Here is a 26,887-nt window from a genome sequence, read left to right on the forward strand (position 1 = left end):
AGTTCTCCCACTTAAAAAGATGAGAGAGGCCTGTAATTTTCATCCTAGGTATACCTCAACTATGAGAGACAAAATGAGAAAAAAAAATCCAGAAAATCACATTGTCTGATTTTTAAAGAATTTATTTGCAAATTATGGTGGAAAATAAGTATTTGGTCAATAACAAAAGTTCATCTCAATACTTTGTTATATACCCTTTGTTGGCAAAGACAGAGGTCAAACGTTTTCTGTAAGTCTTCACAAGGTTTTCACACACTGTTGCTGGTATTTTGGCCCATTCCTCCATGCAGATCTCCTCTAGAGCAGTGATGTTTTGGGGCTGTCGCTGGGCAACACGGACTTTCAACTCCCTCCAAAGATTTTCTATGGGGTTGAGATCTGGAGACTGGCTAGGCCACTCCAGGACCTTGAAATGCTTCTTACGAAGCCACTCCTTCGTTGCCCGGGCGGTGTGTTTGGGATCATTGTCATGCTGAAAGACCCAGCCACGTTTAGTCTTCAATGCCCTTGCTGATGGAAGGAGGTTGTCACTCAAAATCTCACGATACATGGCCCCATTCATTCTTTCCTTTACGCGGATCAGTCGTCCTGGTCCCTTTGCAGAAAAACAGCCCCAAAGCATGATGTTTCCACCCCCTTGTTTCACAGTAGGTATGGTGTTCTTTGGATGCAACTCAGCATTCTTTCTCCTCCAAACACGTCTAGTTGAGTTTTTACCAAAAAGTTCTATTTTGGTTTCATCTGACCATATGACATTCTCCCAATCCTCTTCTGGATCATCTAAAGGGAGATAGAGGGAGATTATCAGTGGTCTTGTATATGTCTTATTTTCTAATAATTGCTCCCACAGTTGATTTCTTCACACCAAGCTGCTTACCTATTGCAGATTCAGTCTTCCCAGCCTGGTGCAGGTCTACAATTTTGTTTCGGGTGTCCTTTGACAGCTCTTTGGTCTTGGCCATAGTGGAGTTTGGAGTGTGACTGTTTGAGGTTGTGGACAGGTGTCTTTTATACTGATAACGAGTTCAAACAGGTGCCATTAATACAGTTAACGAGTGGAGGACAGAAGAGGCTCTTAAAGAAGAAGTTACAGGTCTGTGAGAGCCAGAAATCTTGTTTGTTTGTAGGTGACCAAATACTTATTTTACCGAGGAATTGACCAATTAATTCATTAAAAATCCTACAATGTGATTTCCTGGATTCTTTCCCCCCATTCTGTCTCTCATAGTTGAAGTGTACCTAGGATGAAAATTACAGGCCTCTCATCTTTTGAAGTGGGAGAACTTGCACAATTGGTGGCTGACTAAATACTTTTTTCCCCCACTGTATAAGCCTTTTTCCAAACAATATTCCTACCAGCCCAAACTGTTTATCTGCGTGACTGTAAACACACATTTTGGGATGAGACTTGTATTATCTTAAAGAATGATCCCTTATTTATCTGATCAATTATAAAATGCTTTGAAGGGAAAGAGAAACGATACCTTTGGCAGGTGTTGTCCTCTTTGGAATGTCGACCACATCTCCGCTGCCATCCTCTCCATCCTTCTTTCCTGCAGCAAGAAGTTAGATTTAAAAAAAAAAAGGGAGAACATGAAAGATTGATTTTGTGTGCAGCTGGTTGAGATAGCATTCAGTTATCCTCATTCCTTTACTCTGGCTCATTAGTATAGGGAATACAACCATGCAACCAGTGGAACAAGCACTGTGAACATGCAACGTTGTTTACGTGACATCAGGTGATCATGCTTATGAACAGGATGTGAAATCCTATTTATTCGACATTCTCAATACAAACAAGTACTATTTTCCATAAGTGAAATGAGGGATGACAGAGTGGTCAATACTTTCAAAAGTTTGCCAACACCAAGAGGAGAATCTTACCTTTTGAAAACCACTCATCTAAATACAGCAAAGAGAGAGGAGGTGAAGTGAAGGAGGGCAGGAAGAAAGATGGGGAGGAAGGAGGAAGAGGAGGAAGAGGAGGAGTAGGGGGGGAAAGAGTTGTAGAGTTTGAAAAACAGCCACAGGTGCTTCCACCACCAACAAGCTCAAAGCCACCAGCAACACAACCACTTTTTCAACACCAAATGGACACAATGCAACACTCAGCTGTCTCACACTGACCTTTGCCCTTTCGAGAGCCGAAGCAGCCCCCTTTGTTGGCAGGGACCGGCCCCTGGTTAACGGGCGCGGTCTCTGCGTAACGTTCGCAGCCAGGAACTTCACGATGAACGTGATAGGAAAGGTTCCTCAGGAGGCAGACACAGTTCTCCACCAGCTGCAGGGCGAGAAGAGAAGATCAAAATGGAGACAGAAGTAGAGAGCAGGGCGGGAACACCTGTCGAAACTGAAGTGAACGGGTACCTTGTTATCCACATCTTTGCGGTTTATCTGTGACTGGACAACATACATAAGAGAATCCACCAATCCTGTGCATTCCCGCAATTTTCGCCGGGCCTCGCTGCGCTCTGAACTCACATTCCTGCCAGACAGAGGGAGAATTGTAAGCACATAATTGCATGCTTTCCATTCAAAATAGCTATTTTTCCTTCTTTGACTTTGTTGGCTTTTAATCCATTGAACCCTTTGCATACCTAAGGCAGCCGGCAGTGTTGGTCAGGGCGGTCTCCCACTCCAGATGGCGAGGCTTGCAGCTCTCCTCCCCCCCGTGGCTCGCTCGTTCCCAGCCGGAGTGAGGAACGACCACCTCGTCGGCAAGGGCGTGCAGGGCGTGGTCCACGATCTCCATCTTTACCGAGTCGTGGGACGAGAGGTTCCACAATGTGCCTGGGACGAAATAATAAACCTTGTTACCCTCACCGCAATGAAAAAAAGAGTACGTGGCCCTTCAAATAATTAATAATAATAACTTAAGTGAATCAGGGCTAAAGCCATTCCTTAAAAAACTCCATATTATTATTATTTTATACATTTCAGAAAACACTTCTTTTTTTTTATCCAGCGTACAAAATGGGTTAGTGCCAATAGGAAAACCAATCAACTCACTTAAAGCGACTTCTCTTATATTCTCTTGCTCATGTTTATTATTGCTTTTCAATACATTTTCTTATTCGATAACATGTTGGAATAATCGGTAAAATACTCATCGCTATAATAATCAATAGCTGTAGTCATGATAAAACCTTTTGTCTCATCCATGTTTAATAACTCCTTGCTACAACTCATAACAAAGTCAATAATAAACAACACAATTGATCTACTCTAGCGTCACATGATGCGTTACCTGTGATCGTGTCGGTGAGGTCCTGGTCGTGGGTTTTCCTCAGTAACCGGACCAGAGCGGGCACTCCATCGCAGTTCTTGATGGCGATCTTGTTCTCTTGGTCCCTCCCAAATGAAATGTTCTTTAGTGCTCCACAGGCCGAGTGGTGCACATCCTTAGTGGGGTGATCGAGCAGCGACACCAAGGACGGGATGCCCTTCAGGCGCCGCACCTCTGACTTAACCTAGACACACACAAGCAATATAAATCAAGCTGCCATATAGACACAATGCAAAAAACAGAATTCCATTATTTAATTGTTTTAAACAGACCATTGTTTAAGTGACTTATCAGAGGTTGCCACACGTTTATTAGATTTAAGCACCGAGTCATCCATGGGTTTTTCCTCAGATCAAATAACAGGCATTTCTTGCTCACCTTATCATTTTTGAATGTGAGGTGCTGCAGGAATGCGGCAGCGTTGATCTTGACGGGGTCCAGGCGGTAGTTCAACATGGCAATGACCTCCGGCAGCTCCGGCTGTCTCCATGTACCAGGCGGACCCTTCCTCAGCGTGCTGTCCAGTGAAGCCATGCTGCCCCTCTCCATCGTCATGGGAACGCCCCAGGCATAGGGGTCAACTCCAACGACTTCACCGTCCAAAGTATCCTCACAGCTCCTGCATGTGGCAGACAGGAATAAACAGAGAAACATTTGTCAGGCGAGTCGCTAGAAACATATTCAGAGTTTAACACTATCTCAAAGCAAGGCAAGGCACTTTTAGCACATTTCTCACTTTCTTTACAGATTCAAGCATTGGAATAAAAGCAAACAGGCAGTAGATTACTGAGTTAAACAATAAAACGGGAAAGAAATATCAAACTAACATTTAATTTTGACTATATATTTTTTTTAAAGCATTACAAGCAATAGTAAAAGGTAGGTCTAAAGTAGAGCTGGCCTCATAATACTCACATACATGGTGTGATTATAAAACAATCAGGTTTTGCTTTTGTGTTTTACCTCAGTCTTCTTCTGTCCATAGCAGCGGGGCCGCGACCCAGGCCTGGCATGGTGCCGTAGCCCCCGGGGTGCATGGGTGGGGGCCCCATGCCGTAGTCATCATATCCCACGCTGCGTTGGTCGTCCTCCAGGCCGTAGTGGCTGTGGCCGTATCGCACCTCCAGCGCCGAGCCCAGGGCCCTCATCCCCCGGCTCACCTGGGGCTGCGCTGCGTACGGGTCCAGCTGCTGGCGGCTGGGGGCCCGGTAGCCCGAGTCCAGGGTCCGGTAGCCGTCAACTGGCCTGGGAGAAGAAGGGGGTGAGGAGTGGTTAAGTGAGACTGTATTTAATAACCATGTTTTTGATGAAGAACAACAACAACAGGGAAATATGCTTTGTGTCCACTCATAAAATAAATGTACTGTATGGCTTGAAGAAAATAATTCCCGAACAAATAAATCATTCAGAGCACCATGTTCAGGGGTCTTATACCTGTAGCGCTCGTCCATGTGCGAGCCCCTGCTCAGGCTGGTGTATGCCTCTGATGGCGGGCCCCCCCGGTACTCGTCATATCCCCCTACAGGGGCGTAGTGGTAGTTTCTGGGCACTGTGGCCGTGGGGTAGTCTGACGGGACAGCCTGCCTGTAGGAGCGGTCCAGTGTGGCGCTGTAACCCCCCATCCCAGACACCGACAAGCCCCCGTCAATCGACATGGAGTCAGAGGGCAGGACTGTGCGTGAGATTGGCTTCTTCATCTGCAGGAGAGCAACATGAGAACTGTATCAAAGTATGTTTAATTGCACAATATGATATGCCATGCCACTTGGGGTCTCTCAAAATAATAAAGAAAAACTATTTTGGGAGCGTCATGAAGTTGTGAAGGAACATCGTGCCATCATGCAGTCAGCTTGTCACCTAATAAAGGTCTTGTTGTTTTAAACATGTTAACATTTCGTTTGACTCATACTTTTTAGGGTTTGAGTATCATCAGGTGATGCAACATCCCTTAGAGGCGTAGCTTAACTTACAACAAATTCAGACGCAATAAAAAAAGGGTTACATTTTGTGAACTTGAGCCACACAAGCCTTTGTAGGCAAAGCCTGATGACCGCAGTGATAGTTCCATAATCACTTACGCCATTATCCTGCCGCCGTGTGGTTCCCTCTTCAGAAAAGACTGAGTGCACTTCCTGTGAGTCGTCTTCTGGTGTGTAGCTCTCGTCGAGCGCGCCGTGTGCAGGGTCCACCATTCTGTACTGTATATGCAAAAGTTCATTTTAAATCATTGGCTCTTTTAAGTCACTCGCTCTTACTGCTATAAAGCCAAATATACATTTTCATGAAAAACTACAAAAACACAAACCTGTGTGCCGTTTATGTACGAGTCAATCAGTTTGAGTCGTTCTATGTCTGCATCACCTAAACGCCCGTTCTGGTAGGGAAGGGAAAGAGACATTAAATTAAGAAATAAATATCTTACAGTTTAGCTGAGACCACGTAATAAAGTGAGGTCAAGGCATGATTCACAGTAGCCAGCGCTGTCTACTTTCTTACAACCTCCCAGATGATATTACTGCTGCTGAAGCACATTCACTGCTGACCAAACTGTCCCTGCATGTTTATGGTCTGTGAATCACTGCCAGACATGAGGGAGGACATTTTGGAGTACAGCCACTCATCCTCACACCCTACTTCATCCTGCTGTATTCCGTTACATAACCAATGACTGTCACACTGTATAACTTGGAGGCTTTCAACCTAACCCTGAGTAGCACTCGTGCAACACGACCGCCTCAGCCTCCAGCTGAATTACATGTGAACAATGCAATGGAGATACTTTGAAAATCTATCCCCAGCAGGGAAAGACTGTGTTACTACTACCCTGGGTTACTTTCAGTTTCAGCATTTCTTTCATACTACCGACGGTCATGACTGTAACGGTTTGTGTATTTTTGCTTTACAATCACGGTCCAGTACACACGGTATGGAGATTGTTGCACATAATGCATAACTAAAGCTCACAGATGCAGGAGCTGTCGAGCGGTACACTGTCACATTGTGTATGAGAAGACGAAAGTGCGTTTCTTCCCAGTTTACCATTCACTGCTTTACACATTTCCAACAGACAAATGTTTCAGTGATTTGAATGTTTAATATGGTCAAGGAGAAACTGAATGAAACACACTTAATGCACAACTTTTATGTTGCATTTTACTTGTAATTTCATTGCTTGATTGATGCTTTTTCCTTTTATTTTCAGCCCGTTGTGACATGTTGCCTTTGGGGAAGTGTTTGTGCTGAGTAATATAGAAGTCTCTCTTCAATACAAATGGAAATGAACATATATGTATGCATTTTCTCTGCCGCTACTGAACTGACCATAACCATGTCTCCTAAACCATGGTTTACTGTGTTCGGTTGCATTGACACTACAGACTATTACAATTAAAAACTAAGTTATGAACCTTATCAAACACTGACTTTCTCTTTTTACTTGCAGTTCGTCATACTGCACTTTACATAATGTCCACAAGGAGGCAGGGTTGTTATTAACAAGCAACGGGAAGTGTACTTGTGTAGCAGAAAAGGACACTTCCTCTACAGCTGGACCTTCCTATAATACCTGCTCATTTACCAACAGCTCTTCTCGTCAAGGCCAAAAACTAAGATAGTGTATCTTTAGCCTTCATCTTCCAGTTGCAGCACACTAATCTAAAACTTCCAAGGATTCAAAGAGACACAACATGATCTCTAATCTATGTCACAGAGCCCTTAAGGAAGACAAATATTCAGGAACAGAGTTTAAACTAGTTTACTCTGCATGTCAAATGTAAAAAAAAGGTGCTTTAATTGCGCTTCACAAGCCTACAGACACCTAACTGAAGTTTATAAGTCTGTGATTGTCAAGTGTTTTGATAAATACAATGGAAGAAGGATACGGTAGGACCATTTCAAAGTAAAATAACTCTAGGAACTTTTAAAAAGGATTTCTTTGAAAATGTTCTGACATTGTATAGACAACAAAATAAATACAATTGAGAAAATAAACAGCATATGAATTACATCAAGCCCGATCAATGCATATCATTCCTTTGCGCAACCATACAAACATGATAAGCACTAGTCATTTTATTACACAACTTCATCAAGGAGCTTGCAATATCATTGAGGTTCAACCAGCAATTATATGATTTCATGCAACCAAGAATAGTCAGTCTTTAGCAAGAACAACAGAAGCAGTTACATAGCATGATTAAAACATTTCAAAAAGGAAAGAAACAAAATCCTTCAGGTTGAATGAGAAACCACGAGGGATGCAGGAGTATGCGACACATGCACGACAGATGACCACACGTGATAACGCAACATGCTGGAGCAGAGCGGAGAATAACTGACATTCCTCAGCAGGGGCCGCCGAAAAGTGTGTTTGTGTTTGTCATCCGGTAAGTGACAGCGAAGGCATGCCGGAAATGTGAGGGTGGCCATCTCAGGCATGTTAAAAGAAGTGGAACGATGCGCAGGGATGTGTTTGCAGATGGGGGCTGAGAGACAGACGGACTACAGTCGAGACGTTTCATCATGACTCACACACACACACACACACACACACACACACACACACACACACAGAGAGAGTGGCCGGGCGCTGGTGGAAACGAGGCAGGCGGAGAAGGGATGAATGATGGATGGAGAACATTTGGAGGATTGGATGGAGCAAGTGATGATCCATTGATTGGAAGTTGAGTGAAAGAAAATGGAGGATGCAGATGTCAGACTCTGGGTGGCGATGTTTGTTGGGGAGTGTTACCTGTGTGTGAGGGAGGGGGCGACCCAGGGTCGAGGGGCTGGTGGCGGGGAGGCCCACTCTCCTCCTCTCATCCTCCAGCGCCCGGGTCAGCTGTTCAAACTGCACCTCCTGCTCCCTGACCGACTCCAGCAGAGCCGCTGCGCTCTCACACTGCTCCATACACACTACACGGCCCCATGGGAGAGAGGGGGGGGCGCGTTACTCACGTCCATAAAGCCTGGTACCGACTACAGCACAGGGAGAGGGTGGCTATGGAAACACAGACACACCTCTCCAAAGAAAGTATAGCAAGATTCGGCAGCTGCTGGATTGTTTTGGGCTGATCAAATAATAGGAAGGGCTATCAACTAAGGATGCCAGATAGTGGTGTGACATTGGTATTGGCAGATACAAATTATAATAATGGCATGTTTACATGTTATCTGAGTTGAAGTTGTTTTTTCTTATTATGCCCAGAGAATGAGTATATTTTATAAAGCATTGCATTTTATGTCTGCATCTGCTAGTGGGCCATCACGATTACAGATGTTTTCTGCAATCAGATGAAAAAGATTTGTGTTGTGATGATCACATTTTGTGCATTCCTACTATTACTGCCTGTACTTGGAACGGTCATCGAGGGATTTCACAATGCTTCAAACACCGTGATTAATAATTACACACCAACAGTAAAGATGGGTTTCCGGCTAAACCTCAGGCAGGAAACCTTCCCAGACTACGCTGAGCTCTTGTGTTGAAAGTCTGTTCCTTTGAAAACTTGTCATAGTGCAATGACTCATTCATTCAAGCTTTTCCCAGCACACAGACGTAAAACGGAGGTTGACTTGCTCAAATGCCATGCTGCCGTTAGGGATACGGTTACATGAGCATGTCAGCACTGAATAAACCTACATTACACAACAGGTGTTGAAAGAATCACTGTCAACAATGAAATCATTTCAGGGTGGCACTATGTGAGCATAAAATAAAGTAGAATAATATTAGACTTCTCAACTCGTACTATTAAAAAGCATAAATCCCAGGACACATGATACTGTACATTTCACGTCAGACAGTAGACACTGTACGGGACAAAAGCTGTAGCAGGAGGCTAGTGATGGTGGAGGGAGTCTTTGAACCCTGGTTATTGCATTGATCATTAATATTGCAAGCAACAAATTGAACATGATAATATGGAGAGAGTTATTGCAACATTACATCGATCAATACCACCATCCCCAGCATGCAGATCAATAAAGCTATTGCTACTTAGGGCCTTTATGGAGGCGTCCTCTAGGCTTTTCACCCTCTCATACACAACATTAGATACCGTCTTACAGACAAAGAGATTTTGGGATAGAGCCTCTGCAGTGTGTAGACTTTGCAAAGCAAAACACTGTTGGCATATTGACAGAAGACTAAACAAAACCTCATGTTCCTTTTATAAAAATGTGTCTCGCCTGCATGTACATTGTACATGACATTTGATTTATATGCGATAATTGTGGTTTCCATAGCATTGGGAGGATGTTAAAGAATCACCATGGTCCTACATCATAAATTGAACCATTCAAGCGCCAATTTATACTGATAGAGAGTCTCAGGGTAAACAAACAAAGATGGCTGTTCAACATAAAGAGGAGAAACAATATATTTTGGAGCCTTACACCAAAAACACAACATTTATTTCCAAGGAGAGTTAAGCACAAACATACTATCAAAGCTCATTGCAGAGAAAATCTGAAATACACACCTTCACCTTGGGCGTGGTTTGGTAGTAGAGGTGAGAGATCACACCAAGGTCAGAGGTTGAGCTCTAGTTGCTCATGAGTAGATGGTCAACGAACCACCAAGCCCAGAAACAGGAGGAATGGACTGCAGAGAGAAAGGGGAGGGAAGAGGGGAAAAGGGAGAAAGAGAGAGAACCGTTTGAGATTGAAAGCCCCTCGGTTGGAAAAACAGCAACTTGGTGAGAATACCGTACAAGTGTGTCAATAGGAGTGTTTGCTTTGTGAGCAGAAAAAAAAACAAAAAAAACAGCACGAGACCGAGGCATACAGTAGCTTCAGCCTTTAGACACACCCAGTATTTACTCAACATTTGGCCTGCGTACGGCAGCAGGCTGTGGGAAGTTGACCAAACCTGCAGCTTTCTCTGGGCCAGAGAAGATCGACCGTCAGCATAAAGAGAAAAAAGGATTTTAGAGATAGGAACATTCTTCAAGAACCATATGTTCTCTTATCGACTCAATCTTTTATTCTCCTTCTTAACCTTGCATTTTTTAAAAGTACCCAGCCTTTCATCTTTTCATCTACCTCTGGCCTAGCTCTTTCAGTCCGCTACTCGTGTTCGCTCAACTCAACTGCCTTTTATCCCTCCCCCTACGTCTCTTTGTTATCTTGGCTGGGCTCGGAGAAAAATACATTGTTATAGCCGAGCCAAACAAGTGGAGACTCAGATCCTCTTATCTGTTGATACACTCTTTGCTGTAGCACCCTGGCTCCTCATCGGGCCTGGTTTGAAAGGTGAATAAACACAGGCATCGCCACCCACACACCTGCATGACCGGTTGGACAAGGTAGAGGAGGGGCGACCGAATTTCGGTTTCTAAATGCCTCTCTGTCTCCCAAACATGCACAGATGTAATCTTCTGACAATCCGGTCATAGAGACATTTGGGCTGCAAACAAGGACCTGCATTTATATTTCAGGCAACAGGTGTTTGTGTGCCCGACAGGTAGTGTTAACAAGCATAGGTGTAATAAGACTATGAAGCGATGGTGACGAATGACTCACAGTTTCACCTGCATCAGATTGTGCAAACAAATTAAGAAGGCAGACATGGTGATCGCACTGTTTAACTGATAAGACAGACCATTACAACACCATTTCGCTTGTAAAATGGGGCATGGAGAGGATGTGTCTGATCAATGACAAAGAAAACATTCCCACACGAATATTACTTGTGGTTTCTCTTGAGGTGTTCCCAGTGTGGGAAAAAAGGGAGAAAAGTAGGAAGGCCTGATGAGAAAACAAGGAGTGGCTGCAGTTTATTTCGCAAGACAAAGGAATTTGTCAGAACCAAAACCAGGATTTGCATGCGGGCTAAGTCTGACTGACAGGAAGACATGATGTCACACACACACACACACTCCCACTATCCTTTGCTTAGTGGCTGTGGCGCCCCAGAGCTATAACCTCCCACCTGAACAAATCACACACCGCAGTCCTGAGCCACAAATGCCTATATATGGTCATAGCCAGGACAGGGCTGATATTATACCCTACAGAGAGACAGCTAGAGATGAAGAGGCCAAGAGCTGCAAACAAATCAAGCAAGGACAAAGACAGGCAGTGAAATACACAGGAGTGTAAACTGGAGCGTAAGAGGGGGGTAGAGAGAGATAAGGAAAGGAGAGCTGAATAAAAGATAAAAGCTAATCTTGCATTCCTAGCATTGTCTCCTGCCAATTCAGCAAAGCAGCCCTCCCACTCATCCGCTGTAAAGCGACCTAAGCAGGACACTGGCTAATAACCTTTAGTGTTCTGTGTTGACCGATAAAGTTTTGTCGAGTCAAGTTCACTGGTCGCAATTACCCAAAGGAATAAACTATTTAAATGCATTTCATCTGGCATCTTTCCTTAATGTTATGCCACATGTAAACACAGACTGCCTCGCTCCTCATGTAATCTCAGTTGGAACAAATAATCATCATATACAGGCTAGTCACTATCGTGTTTCACTAATGAGTGCATCTGTCATTCATGCAAGATGAATTATAAACTGTGATTGATATTTCTTGGCAACTGTACTGGGGAATGTATGTGTGTGTGTGTGTGTGTGTGTGTGTGTGTGTGTGTGTGTGTGTGTGTGTGTTAGCCACAGTCAGAGGAGAGAATGTGCAGCTGTCAGTCTGGGAGGTTTTTGAAACAATAAGAAGTTTGTGCAACTGAGAGCATAAAGGCAAGTGTGAAAAGAGATGGAGCAATAATTAGCATTTGAAACATTTGAGTGCCATTGCATCTGTTTGAATGTGACTGTCGGGGGTCAAGTTAATGTCGCTCTTGACTTTTGTTCTCCACACGTCTTCCCCTCTCACAGCTGTAAGTTTGGCCTTGAAAGTCAGCAGTTAGTTTCGTAGAACAATGAAAACAATCAGAGCCGTCCCGTTACCACTCCCTCCCCTCTAACTCACTTCCTGAGAAACAGGATGTTATGGATTGGACATCAGAGATGAGTAAAGGGACAATGCGGCCACTTAAGCTCACCAGAAACCGTCTTCCTCAACAGACCTGCTTCTATGCAATACCACAAGAGCCTATAGGATGTACACTTTAATTAACCACCTTCTGATGGTTAAAAGGAAGTCTTTGCTGTGAGAAATTCCCTATGGTCAATATGCTGATCACAAGACCACAAACCACTTCCCATTTTGCTTATATTGTTCTCCATCCAAAGTTTTCAGTTCTGCTATCATGACTTCTCATAAAGTATCCATGTGAATTTGGCAGTATCAACTCATATTCATAATCTTTTAATTAAAGTTATTATATTTAGGTTGTTCCCTAATTTATGAATATTCATACCGGAAATAAGATGTATTGGCTGGTTTTAAAGTCTCGGATATGAAAAGGTTTGTTTTTTTTCGCTCCCTGTACAATAATTGATTGATTATCTGTAGGTTTTAGGCTGTTTATCAAAGACAAGTTTTTTTTCAATTGTAATAAAGAATAACAAAAATAAATATTAAAAACCATACTGATTTGCTTTCTGTCCTAGATATTTTCAAGATCACAAAAGTGTATTTCAGGTAAAGCAATGCAAATAGGACATTTTAAAATAAGATAATAGAAATGGATCGAACCATGTTGTTGTACATAAAGATCATAAGCCTTCCTTCAATCCACATGTTAAATGTACCATCAGCAGCAAACAAAAACAGTGAAAGACGAACATTTCGCTGTCACAAAAATGACGCCAACAAATGGTCAAAAATGTCAAGCATGATGCCTTAAGGTCAACTACATACACATACGCTTCAAACATCTGATCAAGCCCTGGCACAACACGAGTCACAGATCTACATCTGATTTTGTGGCCATCAGTCAGCATGAATCACTCAACCCTGTCAGAAGACATCCGAGATCATATGCACACGTAACCAACAATGCAGTCTTTGTTAAGTTAATGAAACTCTGGTTACTTCAATAAGCCCCTACACCTGCCATCAGTAGCAAAGACTCCCACTGAAACAACACATTCACTGTCAAAGAGCACAACTGTTCGTGCATCTCGAGGTCACAGGCAGGCTGTTCGCCGATAGCTCAGTGTGATGCCACCGGAGCTGGTTTAAACTGAGCGTGGTTTGTAATGGGATTGAAGCTTTAGCCAGCTAATCCACTTACCTCCCAACACATACACACATGACGTTAACGTGCACGCACGTACATAGACAAACACACAGGCTAGGCCCTTTGTGGATTAACCTGCACACCTAAAGGGAGCAGACACAATTACAGTCGGCGTTGGAGCATACATCAACAATCAAACAACGACTTTGAGACAAGTAGTGGAGAACGGCTGATAGCTGTGTGATCAGAGTCACACATGGTGTTATTAGTGGTGGGACCTGCATCACTTTGAATTAACTACAGCCCTGGCCCAGTGATTCCTACACACATGCTGTACACAACATAAACCACAATACAACTTAAAGACAGTAGAGAATACACTAATTTACACTGAAATGTGTACCTGCATGTAGCACATGTTTACAAGAGAAACAGCTAGTTTGTTCACACTGAAGCTGACAGTTATCCCCACCCAGGCATTTTCCTACCAAAACAAGTCCACACATGACCCACCCAACAGGTTCACAAGGACAAACTTAAAAGCCAAGCCCATGAGTGATAGACTCCTACTACTGAGGACCACCACCCTTACACACACTCAAATACACAAAACAGGCTTAAAATGTAAATGCGCTGTCAAACAAGTTTTAGGTTTCCAATAACCTTACTTGGAATATGTATTACGATACAAGTAAAATAAATGCTGCTAAAGGAAAAGGCAGCATGCAGAATGGCCCATTTCAGAATAATGCACATTATTGTATAATAGTTGTTCACTTTAATGTTTGCTGCTGAAGGAGGAGGTTATTTCGAATTATAAAATACTTCTGGGTAGTACAAATATATATATATATATTTTTAATAGTTAATTATAATTTGTAGTATCTTGCAAAATACATATAGCAGTGTAAACCTCACTTTATGCAAACATGGAGTGGAGGATAAGTTAAAAGTACCTTACATTGTAGTTAAACTACTCAATGCTAAATACACTTACAGTTTATCATTTCTTAAAATACACTCTTCTCTTTTGGGCCTCCTTACCAAAGATAAGCGTCTAGTTGTGGAAATCTACTTATCTGCTTAAACTGATAAAACGGTCTGCTTCCGATGTAAAGACGGGCTCTACTTCAGTGCTGTAAACCCGCCTGACCGTCACGTTGTCATCCCACTATATTCCCTGTTGTAAATCCAAAAAACTGTTAGCATTCCCTTGATCTAGTTAGCAAAACCCCACAGACTGTCGTGAATTGATTTGCTAACGTAATATAGCAAGGTAGGGCATGAGCAAAGAACAGCGCGTTTGCTAAACCACAATAAGACGTGGGTATAAAATTACTCTCACGAACAAAGACCTGGATATTTGAGCGTTGGCTTATTTTTGTGAATCCGCTAATGCCCAGATAAATGTTAATGTTTGGGGGAAATAATTCAGCAGTTAGCCAGCAAGCTCCCCACTCCGCTCCCGTGTGACCTGGTTTGGCTGTCTAGCTACGTTAGCATCACAATAACCTACATACTGAGAGGCTAGCGTTAGCTTAGCAAACACAGATTAGCCGCAAGTTAGCATGTGTTTGGCTAAAGGGGCATTTGAAGCAAATTTAGACGGTATTCTCAATTTCATTCAGTGGTATCTAGGTCTCTTGTGTGAATCAGGTGTAACAGTGTGCACGGTAGGCTACGGTGACGCGGGCCTCGGTATGAACTTTTCACGTTAGCATCGTAAGCATCGTGAGCTAACGCTATCTAGGAGAGTCGTGTTGCTGATCTGTCGATGATGTGACCACTCCTTGCCAACGCTGCAGTGCACCCACTATCTGTGAAAAGCAGAAAAGAAACACTCGCCCGCCGCTTTATCAATCATCTGGTAATATTTATGAATTAACTCACCTTGCTTGTGGAAAACCTCTGCGGACCCCTTACAGACTATTCCGTTTTTTGTGTTTTTCCCCTCCTTCCCTGGGTTCTGGGTCAAGCTCTTTAAAGACGAAGCGACATCACCGAGTTTTCTATCAAAGAGAGGGCGGGATCAACAATCGGCTTTACCGTAAATACGGCGCAAGTTGAATTCCTCTTATCATACAGGTGTTTGTCACAAGTTTCCAGAAGGGCGCAGTTATTCAGTATACTGGGAATATAGATAACGCTCACACGAACTTGTATGAGCAAGCATGTGAATATAAAAGACGAGAAGGGGGATTTAAATTCTGCTGCACTAGTAGATAAAATAGGCTTCCTCCCACCACCTCCTCTCTCCTCCCATTTATTTCCGTCTGTCGCTCCCCTCTCCCTCACATTAACACACAAACACACGCACACACACTGATGTCATTTCATTGATTGCCCAAGAACAATAGCCTGAGAGGAAGCTGCATTTCTTAGGGAAGTTCAAAAAACTCATTTCGCATCAACATGAAAACACTTTTGGGCACATTAAACCACCACCAGTTACCATCACATACTCTGCATGTGCCCGGTCAGTAAATAGTTTAATGGTAAACAGCCTCTGCAATCACTTGATTTATTGGTATAATGCTTGACCACCAAACTATTTAGGGATCCCTCTTAACTCTAACTTTAGTGTCAAACTTTATGTTTCCTCTTGATATTACAGTAATTATTGAACTTGTCCTGCCTATTAGTGTTTGATATATTTCTGACTTTACAGAAGTTATGGTGAGCCAAAAGCCAAACAGATGGATGCTGATAAACAATGATTTAGAGTGGGCAGGGTGGAAAGAGGAACAATGCAAGGAATGTCCCCCAGTTTCCTTGAGTCCCCCCACAGTGCCACGGTATGAGTAAACCTGAGTCATCACTGGGAACACAAACAATGCTGCGCCCTAGAGGGGCAAAATGAAAGGTTACTTGTCGGACATTAAAAGCTGTTAAACAAATCTGTATTTATTTATAATTGCATATGCAGATTACAAATCCACAAACAGAAACCACAGTTAAAGTATTAATGACCAGTCTTTAACCCTCTGGGAAGTGCAAAAGCAGAGAAGAGATCTGAAACAGAGATAAAAATGGAGGTAGTTTGCTTTTTTCAAATTATACACACACATTGAACAAAATAAAACATGTAAATGTCTCTCTTCCTTTAACAGATATTAAGCTTACAGTAAGAAACACATTTTTGATAATAAATTATAATGTTGAGTTTGATTATTCCAAATCGAATGATTACTCAATGTATTTGGGATTCTTTGTCCACTGTATGACTTTCATAACTGTCAACAATAAATTAGCATCATAGTAACATGCTCTATTGTACCTATGGTTTGGCGCTATGGCAATATAAACAGAAATGTGTGAATCATATCATAACTGGATATTTCCAGAACATAAAACAAATGTGACCCCTTTAGTATCTTTAGTATCTCTAACATTAGCAGATAAATGAGCAGAACTGTCTTATAGACAACAGGGCTTCTGCATCAGTGTGATATCTTCTACTGAATATTTGTAATATATCGTTTAATTAATTGGATTATAGATAAACAATTTTTCTTGAGTATTTACTAGGGATGTAACGATATCAAAAACTCACGGTACGATAATATCGAGATAAAGAATCCACGGTACGATATTTATCGCGATATTGAAAAAATAAATTGAATTTTTTTTTTTTCTTTGTTAAATAATAAATCTGATTTGTACAGCATTTTAGTAGCATAGTAGGATTTTAAAGTGTCAACAATATAATAATAGGACCCTGCAATAGAATAAATCAAGTTTCACTTTAGTTTTTCAAGTAACTCTACTCTAACTCACTAACTCAGCATCATCAAGGTTATCTTTTAGGAATATGAGCATGTCCACATTTCCAGGTAGAAACTGGGATGTTTGGGCGTTTACAATATCCCCTGCTGTGGAAAAAACTATCTTGGTACTGATGTTGCTGGGACAGAGATATGATTTGGCCATGGGTGACAGCAGTGGGTAAAAGTGTGCATTGTCTCTCCACCACTTCAAAAACAATAGTTTTTGCCAAGAAGGTGAGGCTTATTGACAGGGCGAGATATAAATATACTGTTGGTACTTGTCAATTTCTCTAGGTATGTACATGTAGCCCTGTAAATACGATGTCCTTTTGTGTTATCTGTTGTTTTATGTTCATGTTGTAACCTACTTGCAACCATGTTGGACAGGTCTCCCTTGAAAAAGAGATCGATGATCTCAATGGGACCATCTGGTTAAATAAAAGTTTAAAAAAAAAAAAAAAAAAAGTTTTGTCAGTCTCACGACGGTATTGAGACTTTTATTTACCGCGATATATCGTTCCATCCCTAATATTTACTATATCACAATATATACTACAATATAAAGTACATTGTTATCCAATGTCCAAATCACGGTTGTTCACATGGTTTCCACTACAGTTTACAGGCATTTGTGCTGTAATATTATTTAACATAGTAATAATTAATAATGAGCGTATCTTCCACATTGAATGATTACTTATAGCATTAAGCTATAGTTGTATAATTTGCAGAGTAGGCTACGAGAAGGTAAAACATTTAAAAGTATTTATCAATTTGATTTAAATGAAGGCAGTACTTACTCCTTGAATGATGAAAGAGTCATATATTTGTCTGATTTTCAGATGGTATAAAAAAAGATTATTAAAAAATCTAATTATTTTACTGGGAAGCTGACAACACATTAGTGTACTTGTAGTTTATGGAGTGCATTAGACCCACTATAACTTATTTTGGCTGTGACAAAAATAGAAAAAAAAGCACACAAACACAATGCAGCACAGTCAGTAAAAGTAACCTCTTTAAAAATATAAAATGTCTTCTTAAGTGTTTAAGCCTTTGTATCTTTCATTGTCAGATCAGCCCATTACTGATGTGTGTGATCATGTGTCTGCGCAGGTTGCTGGGGTTGTTGAAGCTGGCTGTGCACTGGTTGCACGTGTATGGCTTCTCTCCAGAGTGAGTCCTCAGGTGGATCTTCAGGCTGCCATTCTGCGTGAAGCGCTTCCCACATTGATTACAAGCGTACGGCTTCTCCCCAGTGTGAATGCGCATGTGGATGCTCAGCGTGGTCTTGGAGAAGAATGATTTGCCGCAAAAGGTACAAAGAACTGGCTGCTCTCCAGTGTGACTTGCTCTATGCAAAATCAGGTCTTCACGGCGGAGGAAGCGCTCACCACAGAACGTACAGTCCAGAGATTTGTTGATGCCGTGAGGGTAGATGTTTGGTTGCTGGGTGAACTGGCTAACATGACTGGGCTGGCCCACAAGAACATCAGCTCCTATTATTTGTGTTTCTAAAGCAGGATTCAATGCTGTTGAAGCCAGTTGAAGGTTTCTGTTTTCCTGCATCCCTCTCATCGGGACTCTGACGCTGGCACCTGTGGTGAAATTCAGGAGACTGTCATGGTGGACTTTGTGGTGGGGAGACAGTGAGCTAAAAGCCTGGAGTTCAGAGGCAGTGAAGAGGGTGTCGCTCTCCTTCTGCAGAGGCCCTTCCCCTCGTCCGTGAACACTCACGATTCTCAGATCCTCATTATCATCCATCAGGCAGGAGTCCAATTTCGGAGTCACTGTAGAAACACCACCCTGCGTACTGTGGTTTCCAAAGTCATCCTGACCTAAAAGGTCAAGTCACAAAAATACATCATGAATCGGTTTCTGTATAAAAATCATTGCATCAAGAACCTAAAGTAGCTTCAACAAAGCAAAGTGTGATGTTAAGTACCCACTATAGGTTAAAAACAATGAGTAAAGTCTACCCAAAATTCCCTTCCTCTAGAACAGAATCAGCCACGTATGAGTCATGGCTGAATCATGCCACTCATCATGTCACAATGCACACCGTGTTATAATAAATCACCTTGAAAGCTTACTCATTAACCCATCAACAAATATCCAACCTGACACATGCTTTGAATATTTTAAAGCATGCATTAAGTAAAATAATTAAAAGTTCAAGTGATGATGATATAACTTGACAGTGTTTGAACATAAATAAAAAAGGTAAATTGTAAGATTTTAAGTCAATATCAAAACTCTTTCAAAAAAACTTCTGAGGCAGGATACTGAAGGCTATTTTCTTTCAGCAGTGCCAGACACATGTTGATTTAAGACTCAACATAAACAAACGTTATAGTCATTATACAAACACAACAAAATTGCATTTGCATCTGCTTGGGAAGGTGCATTATATTGATAGATACATATAATGATTCATATTAGTTTAAAACAATAAGGATGAATAGAGGTCAAATATGACGGTCCAAACATCAAGTAGTTCCAGTTGAGGTGCGGAATACTATGTATTTATGCTAAAAGGTTTCCTTCATGAATATTTATTTCAACAAATCTCCTGAAAAGTCCATCCAATATTGAATTTGTAAAACTAGCAATACCATCCAAGTATTTTTTCTGTAGCTACTGCCTTACTCTCACATCTGATAACAACTCACCTCCAACTCGCACACATCCTCCCACGTCTTCTTCATCTTTGATCAGGATGACATCTGGTGTCTCCACTGCACACTAACCAAAAATAATACATATGCATGAACAAAATAAAAATCAAACAAAACTATTATATTATGGAATTCTTTGAAGTGTACTAACCTCGACTTGAGGGGCAGGGAAGGAAGGCTCGTTCTCTGATTGAAGATCGATAGTAGAAGTTTCCACAACAGCTTCTATCTTTTGTGGCATTGCTGGCTTAGTAACCACTAAAAGGGGAATAAAAGACCAATAACAAAAATCTTAATACAAGCCTTCTTAACAACATGCATATCACGTATGAGATATTGAATGATGTATTGTTGTGTGTTTTGAAAAAGTATATTTAAACTGTGTATCTATGTTTCAATGTTGTTATTACAAAAAGACATGCCAAAGTTATTTGTAAACTAGGTGCTTGTAAATTGTGCTTTAGCCATGTTGTGTGCCATCTTTATTATTGTATGTTCTGCTTGTGCACCATAACGAAGCCGGATTACGAAACAAAAGGGGCCCTGGCCACAGATGAGCAAAAAGGCCTCACTACATCTACTACATTGGCGCTACAAAACACTTTATAGTTGTTTAGTCTCTTATTGTAGTTGTTTTTTTTCACGTTGTTGTTAAACATTTCTCTGTGGTTTTGTGTCTTTTTGTGGTAATTTCGAGTTGCTTTGAAATTGCTTTGTGTCTCATTGTGGTTGTTTTGATCCTTTTCATAGTTGTTAGTCTCTTTGTGTCTCTGTGCAGCTGCTTTTCATCTCTTTGTAGTTATTTTAGTCTCTTTGTAGTCTGTTTGCGTCTCTCTGTAGTTGTTTTATGTTTCTTTGTGGTCATTTTGGGCCTGTTCCTATTCGGTACATTTAACCTTCAATTACATTTTGTAGTTGAAGGCCAGTGGGGCTCCGGACCTATTGGTCCCCATAGTCTGTTCTCGGTATTCAGTAATCCATCCATGCTTATAAGCCAAATTTAGAATGTAAAAGAAAGTGATATCTTCAATTTGCCATAAAAATATTAATATACACAATTTAAACTTTATAATACAGTTAAACATGTCTTGCACAGTGAATGAGATGAGGCTTATATTTAATAACCTGAGAGACCCACTTTAGGGCACAAGGGCAATCCTTGTTGATGTGGACTGTCACGTGAGGTGGTAATGAGCAGTTGTTGACATTTTATAATTGTAGGCTGGGAGAAATATCAAAGCACTTTTTAATAAAAAAAATCAAATAATACTTTGGCTTGAATCTGAATTTAACAAAAGCAAATTTTACATTGAAACCTTCAGGAGGAGACAACTTGTTACTCGAGTAGAAAGTATTTAGAGTTACCGTGGGATTTAGCCCGGGGTTTGGGGGTGCATCCTCGGATCGGGGAGAAGCGGCTGACCGGCCGGTTGGTCCTGGTCTGCAGCCGGAGGGAGAAGAGCTCACTCCGGGTCACCTTCATCCTCATCCTCAGCGCTTCGTTCTCCCTCAGGCTCTGGCTGAGATGCAGCCGGAGAGACGACGAGTTCTCCGAGAACAGCTGACTGATTTCCGACACCGCAGCTTTCACCAGCACATCCATTATGGACAAAAGCTGCGACTCTAAATGCATGCTGCCCGGCGGCATGCTTGCAGACATGTTTCACTTTGCTGCCGCCGTGAATTATGTTGGAAAGAAGCGCAACTCAGTGGCTGTGTTAGCTCACAAAAGCGACAACACAATGGCTCTTCCGGTAGCATGGCGCTGATTACCGTAATCCATGGGAAGCAGGGGCAGTTTTGGTTCACGTTTTCCTGGCTGTTTGTTATGATCCGTGTATATGTTTTACTGATACAAAATACATTTTCAACAATTCACCTTATAATTAAAAGCACAATCAATTATATTTGTGATGTATTGCCTATACGAGAAATATATGAGCGCAGGTGTAAAGTAACTAAGTACATTTTCTCAAGTAGCCTACTGTCGTAGGCCAACATCAATTTTGAGGTGGGCTACTCCTACTTGACTTGAGTGCAACTTCATACTTCTACTCCACTACAATTCAGGGGTAAATCCTGTACTTTTACTCCACTATATTTATTTAATACTTCAGTTAGCCCACTTTACAGATTTGGATTGATGTGAAATATAATCAAATAAGACTTTAGTTACACATGGAGTAAATTCACAAGCTGGCAGTATACAAAGTCATTGGGGCTAACTGTACCTTTATCAGCTTTGATAACACTTTAATGCATCAATAATTGTAATCAAAACATATAATATATTATTCTGAAATGGACCAAGTAGGCCACAATATCTGAGTACTTCTCCCACCTCTGTATACGTGTTAATGTTAGGACAACCGTGTTCTGTATAGACCTCGGATCCAAACCTTAAACAACATGCAATCATAGCTTTATTACTGATAAACACATTTTAAAAAGAGCAAATTAAACTGGCTCATACTCTACAAAGGTCACAATTTATAATTAAGTGTTATTTACTCTTTTTAAGAGTGTTATTTACTCTTTTTAAGTAAACCAGCCTTATACATTTATCAATTTCTCACCGACTTTCATTAATTAGGCTATTTAAGACTTCTCAATAGAGCCTTTAAAAATAGTCAATTTTTTTGTAGCACAAAATGCTTTCTGGCAGAAAAGACAACCTGTCCTTCATTATATTTTTGTCATAATGAATACCCATTTTTCTTGACATGGCAATTAGAATATTTCAATTTTCACAAGTCCATCATTTAATAAATATGTCTAGACACACACAGCAAATAGAGGAACTGAACATTTCTGATTTATGTGCTCAAAACACATGGAATAAAAACAAAGCATAAGCATAGTGCACTTTCAAACATACATCTAATAACACAGTGCCCGTACAACATCAAACTAAGACATAATCATTGAAGTCAAACAACCGTCAATAATCCTTTGGTCTCCAGTCTTTCTGTTCGCTGTCAGTGTTTTTTTTAGGAGTCTCCTTCGACTACCACTTCACCATCTCCATCGTTCTCACATTTGTTTGGTGCTTTATCTTCCTCCTGAGCACCCTCTGTCTCTGTAATTTCTTCCTGTTTCTCCTCTTGACTCTCCATCATACTGTTCTCAGCAGGTGACTCTCCCCCGTCCTTCTCTGGGGACACCTCTCCTTTCTCCTTCTCCCCTCCCTCATTGTCATTCTTGGTGTCTTTATCCTCCTTTTCCTTTTCCTCCTTGTCCTTCCTCTCTTTCTCTATTTTGGAGAAGTTGTGGCAGAGGGACTGGACATATGTGAAAACACACATGGGGTCCGGGTGTTTACCCATCAACATCATGTCCTCCACTTCCAACAGAGGGCAGCAGTCGGCCAGGGACCTGCCGGGGAAGGATGGGACAGGAGGACAGAGGGGAGGAAAGGAGAGCACTGAGGTGAGACAAAGCAGTGGTATGGTTCAAAAAGAGACTCCTGATATTCTAACAGATTTGTTGTTATTATTCATAGTTTGTGTTAGCAAACTCCTTGGTGAGAAGCAGCCACCTTTGAGAAAGACTTTCCCATGGGATATTGCACTCAAAGCCATAAACCCAACTTATTGAAACTATTCTCTTTCAGGAATTTGACAAATTGGTGGAAGAAGGATCCAGTCCTCATTTGATCCCATGTGTAATAAGTAAACACTCTGGTCAACATCTGACCATAAGGGTAGAGAATTAAAAGCTCCATACTCTGCAGTTTGAAAGGCGAGTGTGAAGTTCTTCTTCCTCTGCTTTGGATTCAGGGTGCTGAAGTCAAAAGCTTCAGGAAAGTATCGATGGATCAGAGCACAGAACGCCATCCCGTCACACCAGGAGGACGAGAAGTTCTCTATGTTGACACCCTAAAAGGTCAAAGGACAGGAAGATAAACACATCAAAGCTTTATGATATTATTTTGCAAGTTCTCTGGTCCCAAATCTAGCCGACAAACCTTGACATTTGGTGTTGAAGATTGTGTGTTGAACCCACCTCATAGTTGCGAGTCTTGCTGCGACACCACTGAAGCATCTTCTGTTTGATTGTGTTTCCTGTAGCCAAACCTGAAGATGACCTCTGAACTTTGAAGTTGGGGGGTGTTGGTGTCCTAAAGAAGTCACAATATTGCACATGAAACCTTTATTAGACCATATTTACTGTCACTTATTTGATGCACTGGGTATCATACAATGACTTACTCTGGAGCACCTTGCTGGAATTTGGCAATTATGTCATTTTTAGCAGCTGCTCTAATTGAGCGTGCGGTCTGTCTTGGTCGAGAGACAGAAGAAGAGGGAGGAGCACTTTTTCTTTTTGGCTTCCCTTGCTTTTCTACCTCCTTCATTTTTCCGCTGTCTGTTGTTTCTACATCTGCCTCCACTTGTTTTTTCTTCTCTGCCCCTTTTGCTGCTTTTTCTTTCACATCCTTCTTTGCTTGTTTTGCCTTTTGCTCTGTCGTCTTTTTCTCTTTGGTTTCTTCTGTCATCTCCTCTCCATCTCTCTCTTTCTCGCATGGTTTGTCCTCTTTCACTTTCTCACCTTTCTCATCTTCCCTCCTCTCTTCCTCCCCATCTTTTTTTTCACTTGTTGTTTCAGGATCCTTCACGTCAGCATCAGCGGAGACTTTGTCCTCAGCGTCTTCAGCATCCCCTTCGACATTCTTTAGTGGAGGAATCTGGGGATTGTCTGGATCTCTGGGTTCCTCTTCTCCTCCCTGCTCTGGTACTGATTCCTCCGCCCCCTTCTCCCCCACCTCCATTACCCCCTGACCTTCCACTGTCTCCCCTGCTGGAGGCTCTCTCCCTGCGTCTTTACTCTCCTCCAGCTGTGGCTCATCTGTCTGCAGGACAAGCAGCATAACATAGAGTTTAGTCATCCATCTGAAAGCAGTTACAAGCTACAATGCATGTGTGTGTATCTACACACATTTAGTTAACATTTCACACTTGCTATACTTACCAAAAAACATTGTTAACATTGTTCTGATTTGACCAAGAGGAGGTCTGACCAATTAGGGTGTTGTATGCAATACATAGAAAAAGGCTTATATCTTTATATAACTTTATATAACATATGTCATCAATTTCCATCTTAAAACTCATGTCACTTTATCTTGTAATTGTGCTTCTTTCCTATTTAATATATCCTCTTATCATCATTAGGTCTTTTAAATGAGTTTAAAAGCAAAGAGTGTTAACCTACTTAGAAACTCAGAACTTACTAGCACCATGGGGAAAGCAGAGCTCTATCTCAAAACAATTTAAAATAACGTTTGCTCAAATAAAGGACATGCATGGGTGGAAGCTTAATACAATATTGTTATCCTGGTCCAGTCACTGCAAGATGGATTTAAGCATGACTTCAGATCGTAAGGTACCATTATGTCGCATGCGCTAAAATTACTTTTCAAACTTTACTTGAGGGATGACATAGTCCCTGAGCCAAAGAGCATAATGTAATGTGAGACCTGAAGCTTTACTCTGGGACTTGTTGAGTATCTCACTTATTTTAATACGTCTGAGAGGTTGGACTGTCAGATGGAAAGTTTGTCTTTTGTACTTTTTAAATCACACCTATAATACAGGTCAACTTCTTCAATATGATAAATGAAAAAAACAACTTATTAATAAATGTAAATGTCAAGTTGCTTCCTATTGAATTAGTGCTTTAACTCGTTTTTATGAAGGAAATGTGTCATCAGTGTATTGTAGGTCATACAATCATTTCTTAAACGCCACTGCATGGAATCTTCAAGGTTTTCAGATCTCTCAATGAAATGTAGCACACAGAATTTTCTGTTTAGAGATTAATTTAATCTTATTTCAAATACTGTATATCTTGTATATTGGCACTCGAGGAACGGTCACCCCGGGTCAGGTCTCATCGGAGGTTTGTGTGAGCATGCGCATTACTTTACATAACTTGTGTGTATCTGTGTGTTACATGTGAGCCAGGAGCTACAACAGGTGTACAGGAAATTCAGCCAGAACCACTTCAACTGTCCTGCTGTCTTAACGTACCACCTGCCACAGTCACAAATACACTCACTACCTATTCCTGGTACGGATTGTCATATCGTGGATTTCACAAAACATGAAAACCTTTATGCTGCAAATTAATATGACATGAAAAAAACACCAAACCTGGTTGTTGTTGTTGTTGGTGTCGGTCTGGCTGGTTGGATCTGTAGACCCAGATGTCTCCTGGCTGGGCGATTCTCCATCCATGATGTCCAGAAATGTCAGTTTAATGACTGGATCAAAGGTAAAATCAGACTTTCTTTTCAACTAATGCCCCAGGACTCTTTATAGAAACGTTTTTAATTCAGTCAAAGTTAAATCCTCTTCATTGCTCAATGTCTCTCCCTCTCTGCTTCTCAATGCTCCACTTTGCTTCCCTGTCTCCCTTTCTCTCCGTCTCTGTCAGCACTGCCCCTGTGTTTGTGATGTGTGGGTTGGTTTGTGGATATCCGCCTTCACCCCCTTTCATAACCCCACCCACTGCTTTGTGAGGATGCCTTAACTTCTTTATCTGACCTTTTGAAAAACACGTGGTCCAAAAATAGAGCCACAGTGAGATAGGCACTGCCCAATGGGCCAGACAGCTGCGTCTGCTGTGGAAACCGTGGTTGTACACATTTAAAACACATGCGGGTGCATGCAGTCCATTAAACATGCTCACAGAAATATAAGTTTTCCCTTAATTGTTGCTATTAAAAATAAAATGTTGATTTTGATACATACATGTTTTCACCTGATTGCCAAGAGAGGATATGAGATAATGAGAGGATTGAGACTACAAATTAAACTTCAACCCCGATTGGTTAACTTAGCTTAGCCTAAAACTGGAACAAGGGAAAAAGCTAGCACGGCTCTGGCAAAGTAACACAATCTGCAAACCAGAACCTCTTATATTTGTGATACAAATTAATATTTATTTCCAAGAACATAACTAGCGATTTTTGTTCCACTTACCCCAACATGCTAAGCTAAGCTAAGCTGTCTATCTTTTGGATGCAGCTTCCAAGTATCAATATTCTCATCTAAGCAAACAATAAATAAGTA

General features: G+C 41.4%; 3 protein-coding genes across 8 annotated transcripts in view; all 3 read right to left on the reverse strand.

Annotated features, from left to right (window-relative positions):
• ctnnd1 (catenin (cadherin-associated protein), delta 1) overlaps positions 1–15,560 on the reverse strand; it is a 21,159-nt gene extending 5,599 nt beyond the window's left edge. For 2 of the 5 annotated variants that reach the window (XM_010789407.1, XM_010789405.1), the window contains exons 1-14: positions 15,257–15,560; positions 9,769–9,890; positions 8,037–8,200; positions 5,592–5,660; positions 5,365–5,484; positions 4,721–4,983; positions 4,250–4,531; positions 3,665–3,905; positions 3,248–3,470; positions 2,598–2,790; positions 2,368–2,485; positions 2,128–2,281; positions 1,885–1,902; positions 1,485–1,553 (exon numbers count right to left, since the gene is read on the reverse strand). In XM_010789407.1, coding sequence (XP_010787709.1) covers positions 1,485–1,553; positions 1,885–1,902; positions 2,128–2,281; positions 2,368–2,485; positions 2,598–2,790; positions 3,248–3,470; positions 3,665–3,905; positions 4,250–4,531; positions 4,721–4,983; positions 5,365–5,484; positions 5,592–5,660; positions 8,037–8,195 — 1,909 coding nt within the window. In that variant the 5' untranslated portion in view covers positions 8,196–8,200; positions 9,769–9,890; positions 15,257–15,560. The remainder of the gene's footprint in view (positions 1–1,484; positions 1,554–1,884; positions 1,903–2,127; positions 2,282–2,367; positions 2,486–2,597; positions 2,791–3,247; positions 3,471–3,664; positions 3,906–4,249; positions 4,532–4,720; positions 4,984–5,364; positions 5,485–5,591; positions 5,661–8,036; positions 8,201–9,768; positions 9,891–15,256) is intronic. The other 3 variants (XM_010789406.1, XM_010789408.1, XM_010789409.1) reach the window with 3 other exon arrangements.
• A 692-nt stretch (positions 15,561–16,252) lies between these two features.
• Positions 16,253–21,568, reverse strand: LOC104961172 (zinc finger protein 350-like). Its single transcript, XM_010789410.1, has 5 exons — positions 21,177–21,568; positions 19,963–20,069; positions 19,806–19,878; positions 17,934–18,971; positions 16,253–16,378 (listed from the first exon to the last, which is right to left on the reverse strand). Exons 1-4 carry the CDS (start codon positions 21,469–21,471, stop codon positions 18,205–18,207), a joined length of 1,242 nt encoding a protein of 413 aa, XP_010787712.1. The 5' UTR covers positions 21,472–21,568; the 3' UTR covers positions 16,253–16,378; positions 17,934–18,204.
• Positions 21,569–22,216: 648 nt separating this feature from the next.
• smtnl1 (smoothelin-like 1) lies at positions 22,217–26,256 on the reverse strand. 2 transcript variants are annotated; one of them, XM_010789412.1, is made up of 5 exons: positions 25,973–26,256; positions 24,023–24,666; positions 23,817–23,931; positions 23,538–23,689; positions 22,217–23,186 (listed from the first exon to the last, which is right to left on the reverse strand). In XM_010789412.1, exons 1-5 carry the CDS (start codon positions 26,048–26,050, stop codon positions 22,802–22,804), a joined length of 1,374 nt encoding a protein of 457 aa, XP_010787714.1. In that variant the 5' UTR covers positions 26,051–26,256; the 3' UTR covers positions 22,217–22,801. The 2 variants fall into 2 exon arrangements, with proteins under 2 accessions (XP_010787714.1, XP_010787713.1); XM_010789411.1 differs by having other exon boundaries at positions 24,023–24,663; positions 25,967–26,256.
• Positions 26,257–26,887: the final 631 nt, after the last annotated feature.

This window comes from Notothenia coriiceps, unplaced genomic scaffold, assembly GCF_000735185.1.
Source record: "Notothenia coriiceps isolate Sejong01 unplaced genomic scaffold, NC01 NC01_scaffold00032811, whole genome shotgun sequence".
Lineage (NCBI taxonomy): Eukaryota > Metazoa > Chordata > Actinopteri > Perciformes > Nototheniidae > Notothenia > Notothenia coriiceps.

What these genes read in the sequence shown, in the direction of transcription:
- LOC104961172 (XM_010789410.1), bottom strand. Translation starts at nt 21,471, where the DNA reads ATGTCTGCAAGCATGCCGCCGGGCAGCATGCATTTAGAGTCGCAGCTT. An exon ending in ACCCCGGGCTAAATCCCACG is followed by an intron (nt 20,070 to 21,176) that starts GTAACTCTAAAT and finishes TTCCCCTTTTAG; the next exon opens with TGGTTACTAAGCCAGCAATG. An exon ending in TCCCTGCCCCTCAAGTCGAG is followed by an intron (nt 19,879 to 19,962) that starts GTTAGTACACTT and finishes ATTTTTGGTTAG; the next exon opens with TGTGCAGTGGAGACACCAGA.
- smtnl1 (XM_010789411.1), bottom strand. Translation starts at nt 26,050, where the DNA reads ATGGATGGAGAATCGCCCAGCCAGGAGACATCTGGGTCTACAGATCCA. An exon ending in CCAACAACAACAACAACCAG is followed by an intron (nt 24,664 to 25,966) that starts GTTTGGTGTTTT and finishes CTTGTCCTGCAG; the next exon opens with ACAGATGAGCCACAGCTGGA. An exon ending in TTCCAGCAAGGTGCTCCAGA is followed by an intron (nt 23,932 to 24,022) that starts GTAAGTCATTGT and finishes TGACTTCTTTAG; the next exon opens with GACACCAACACCCCCCAACT.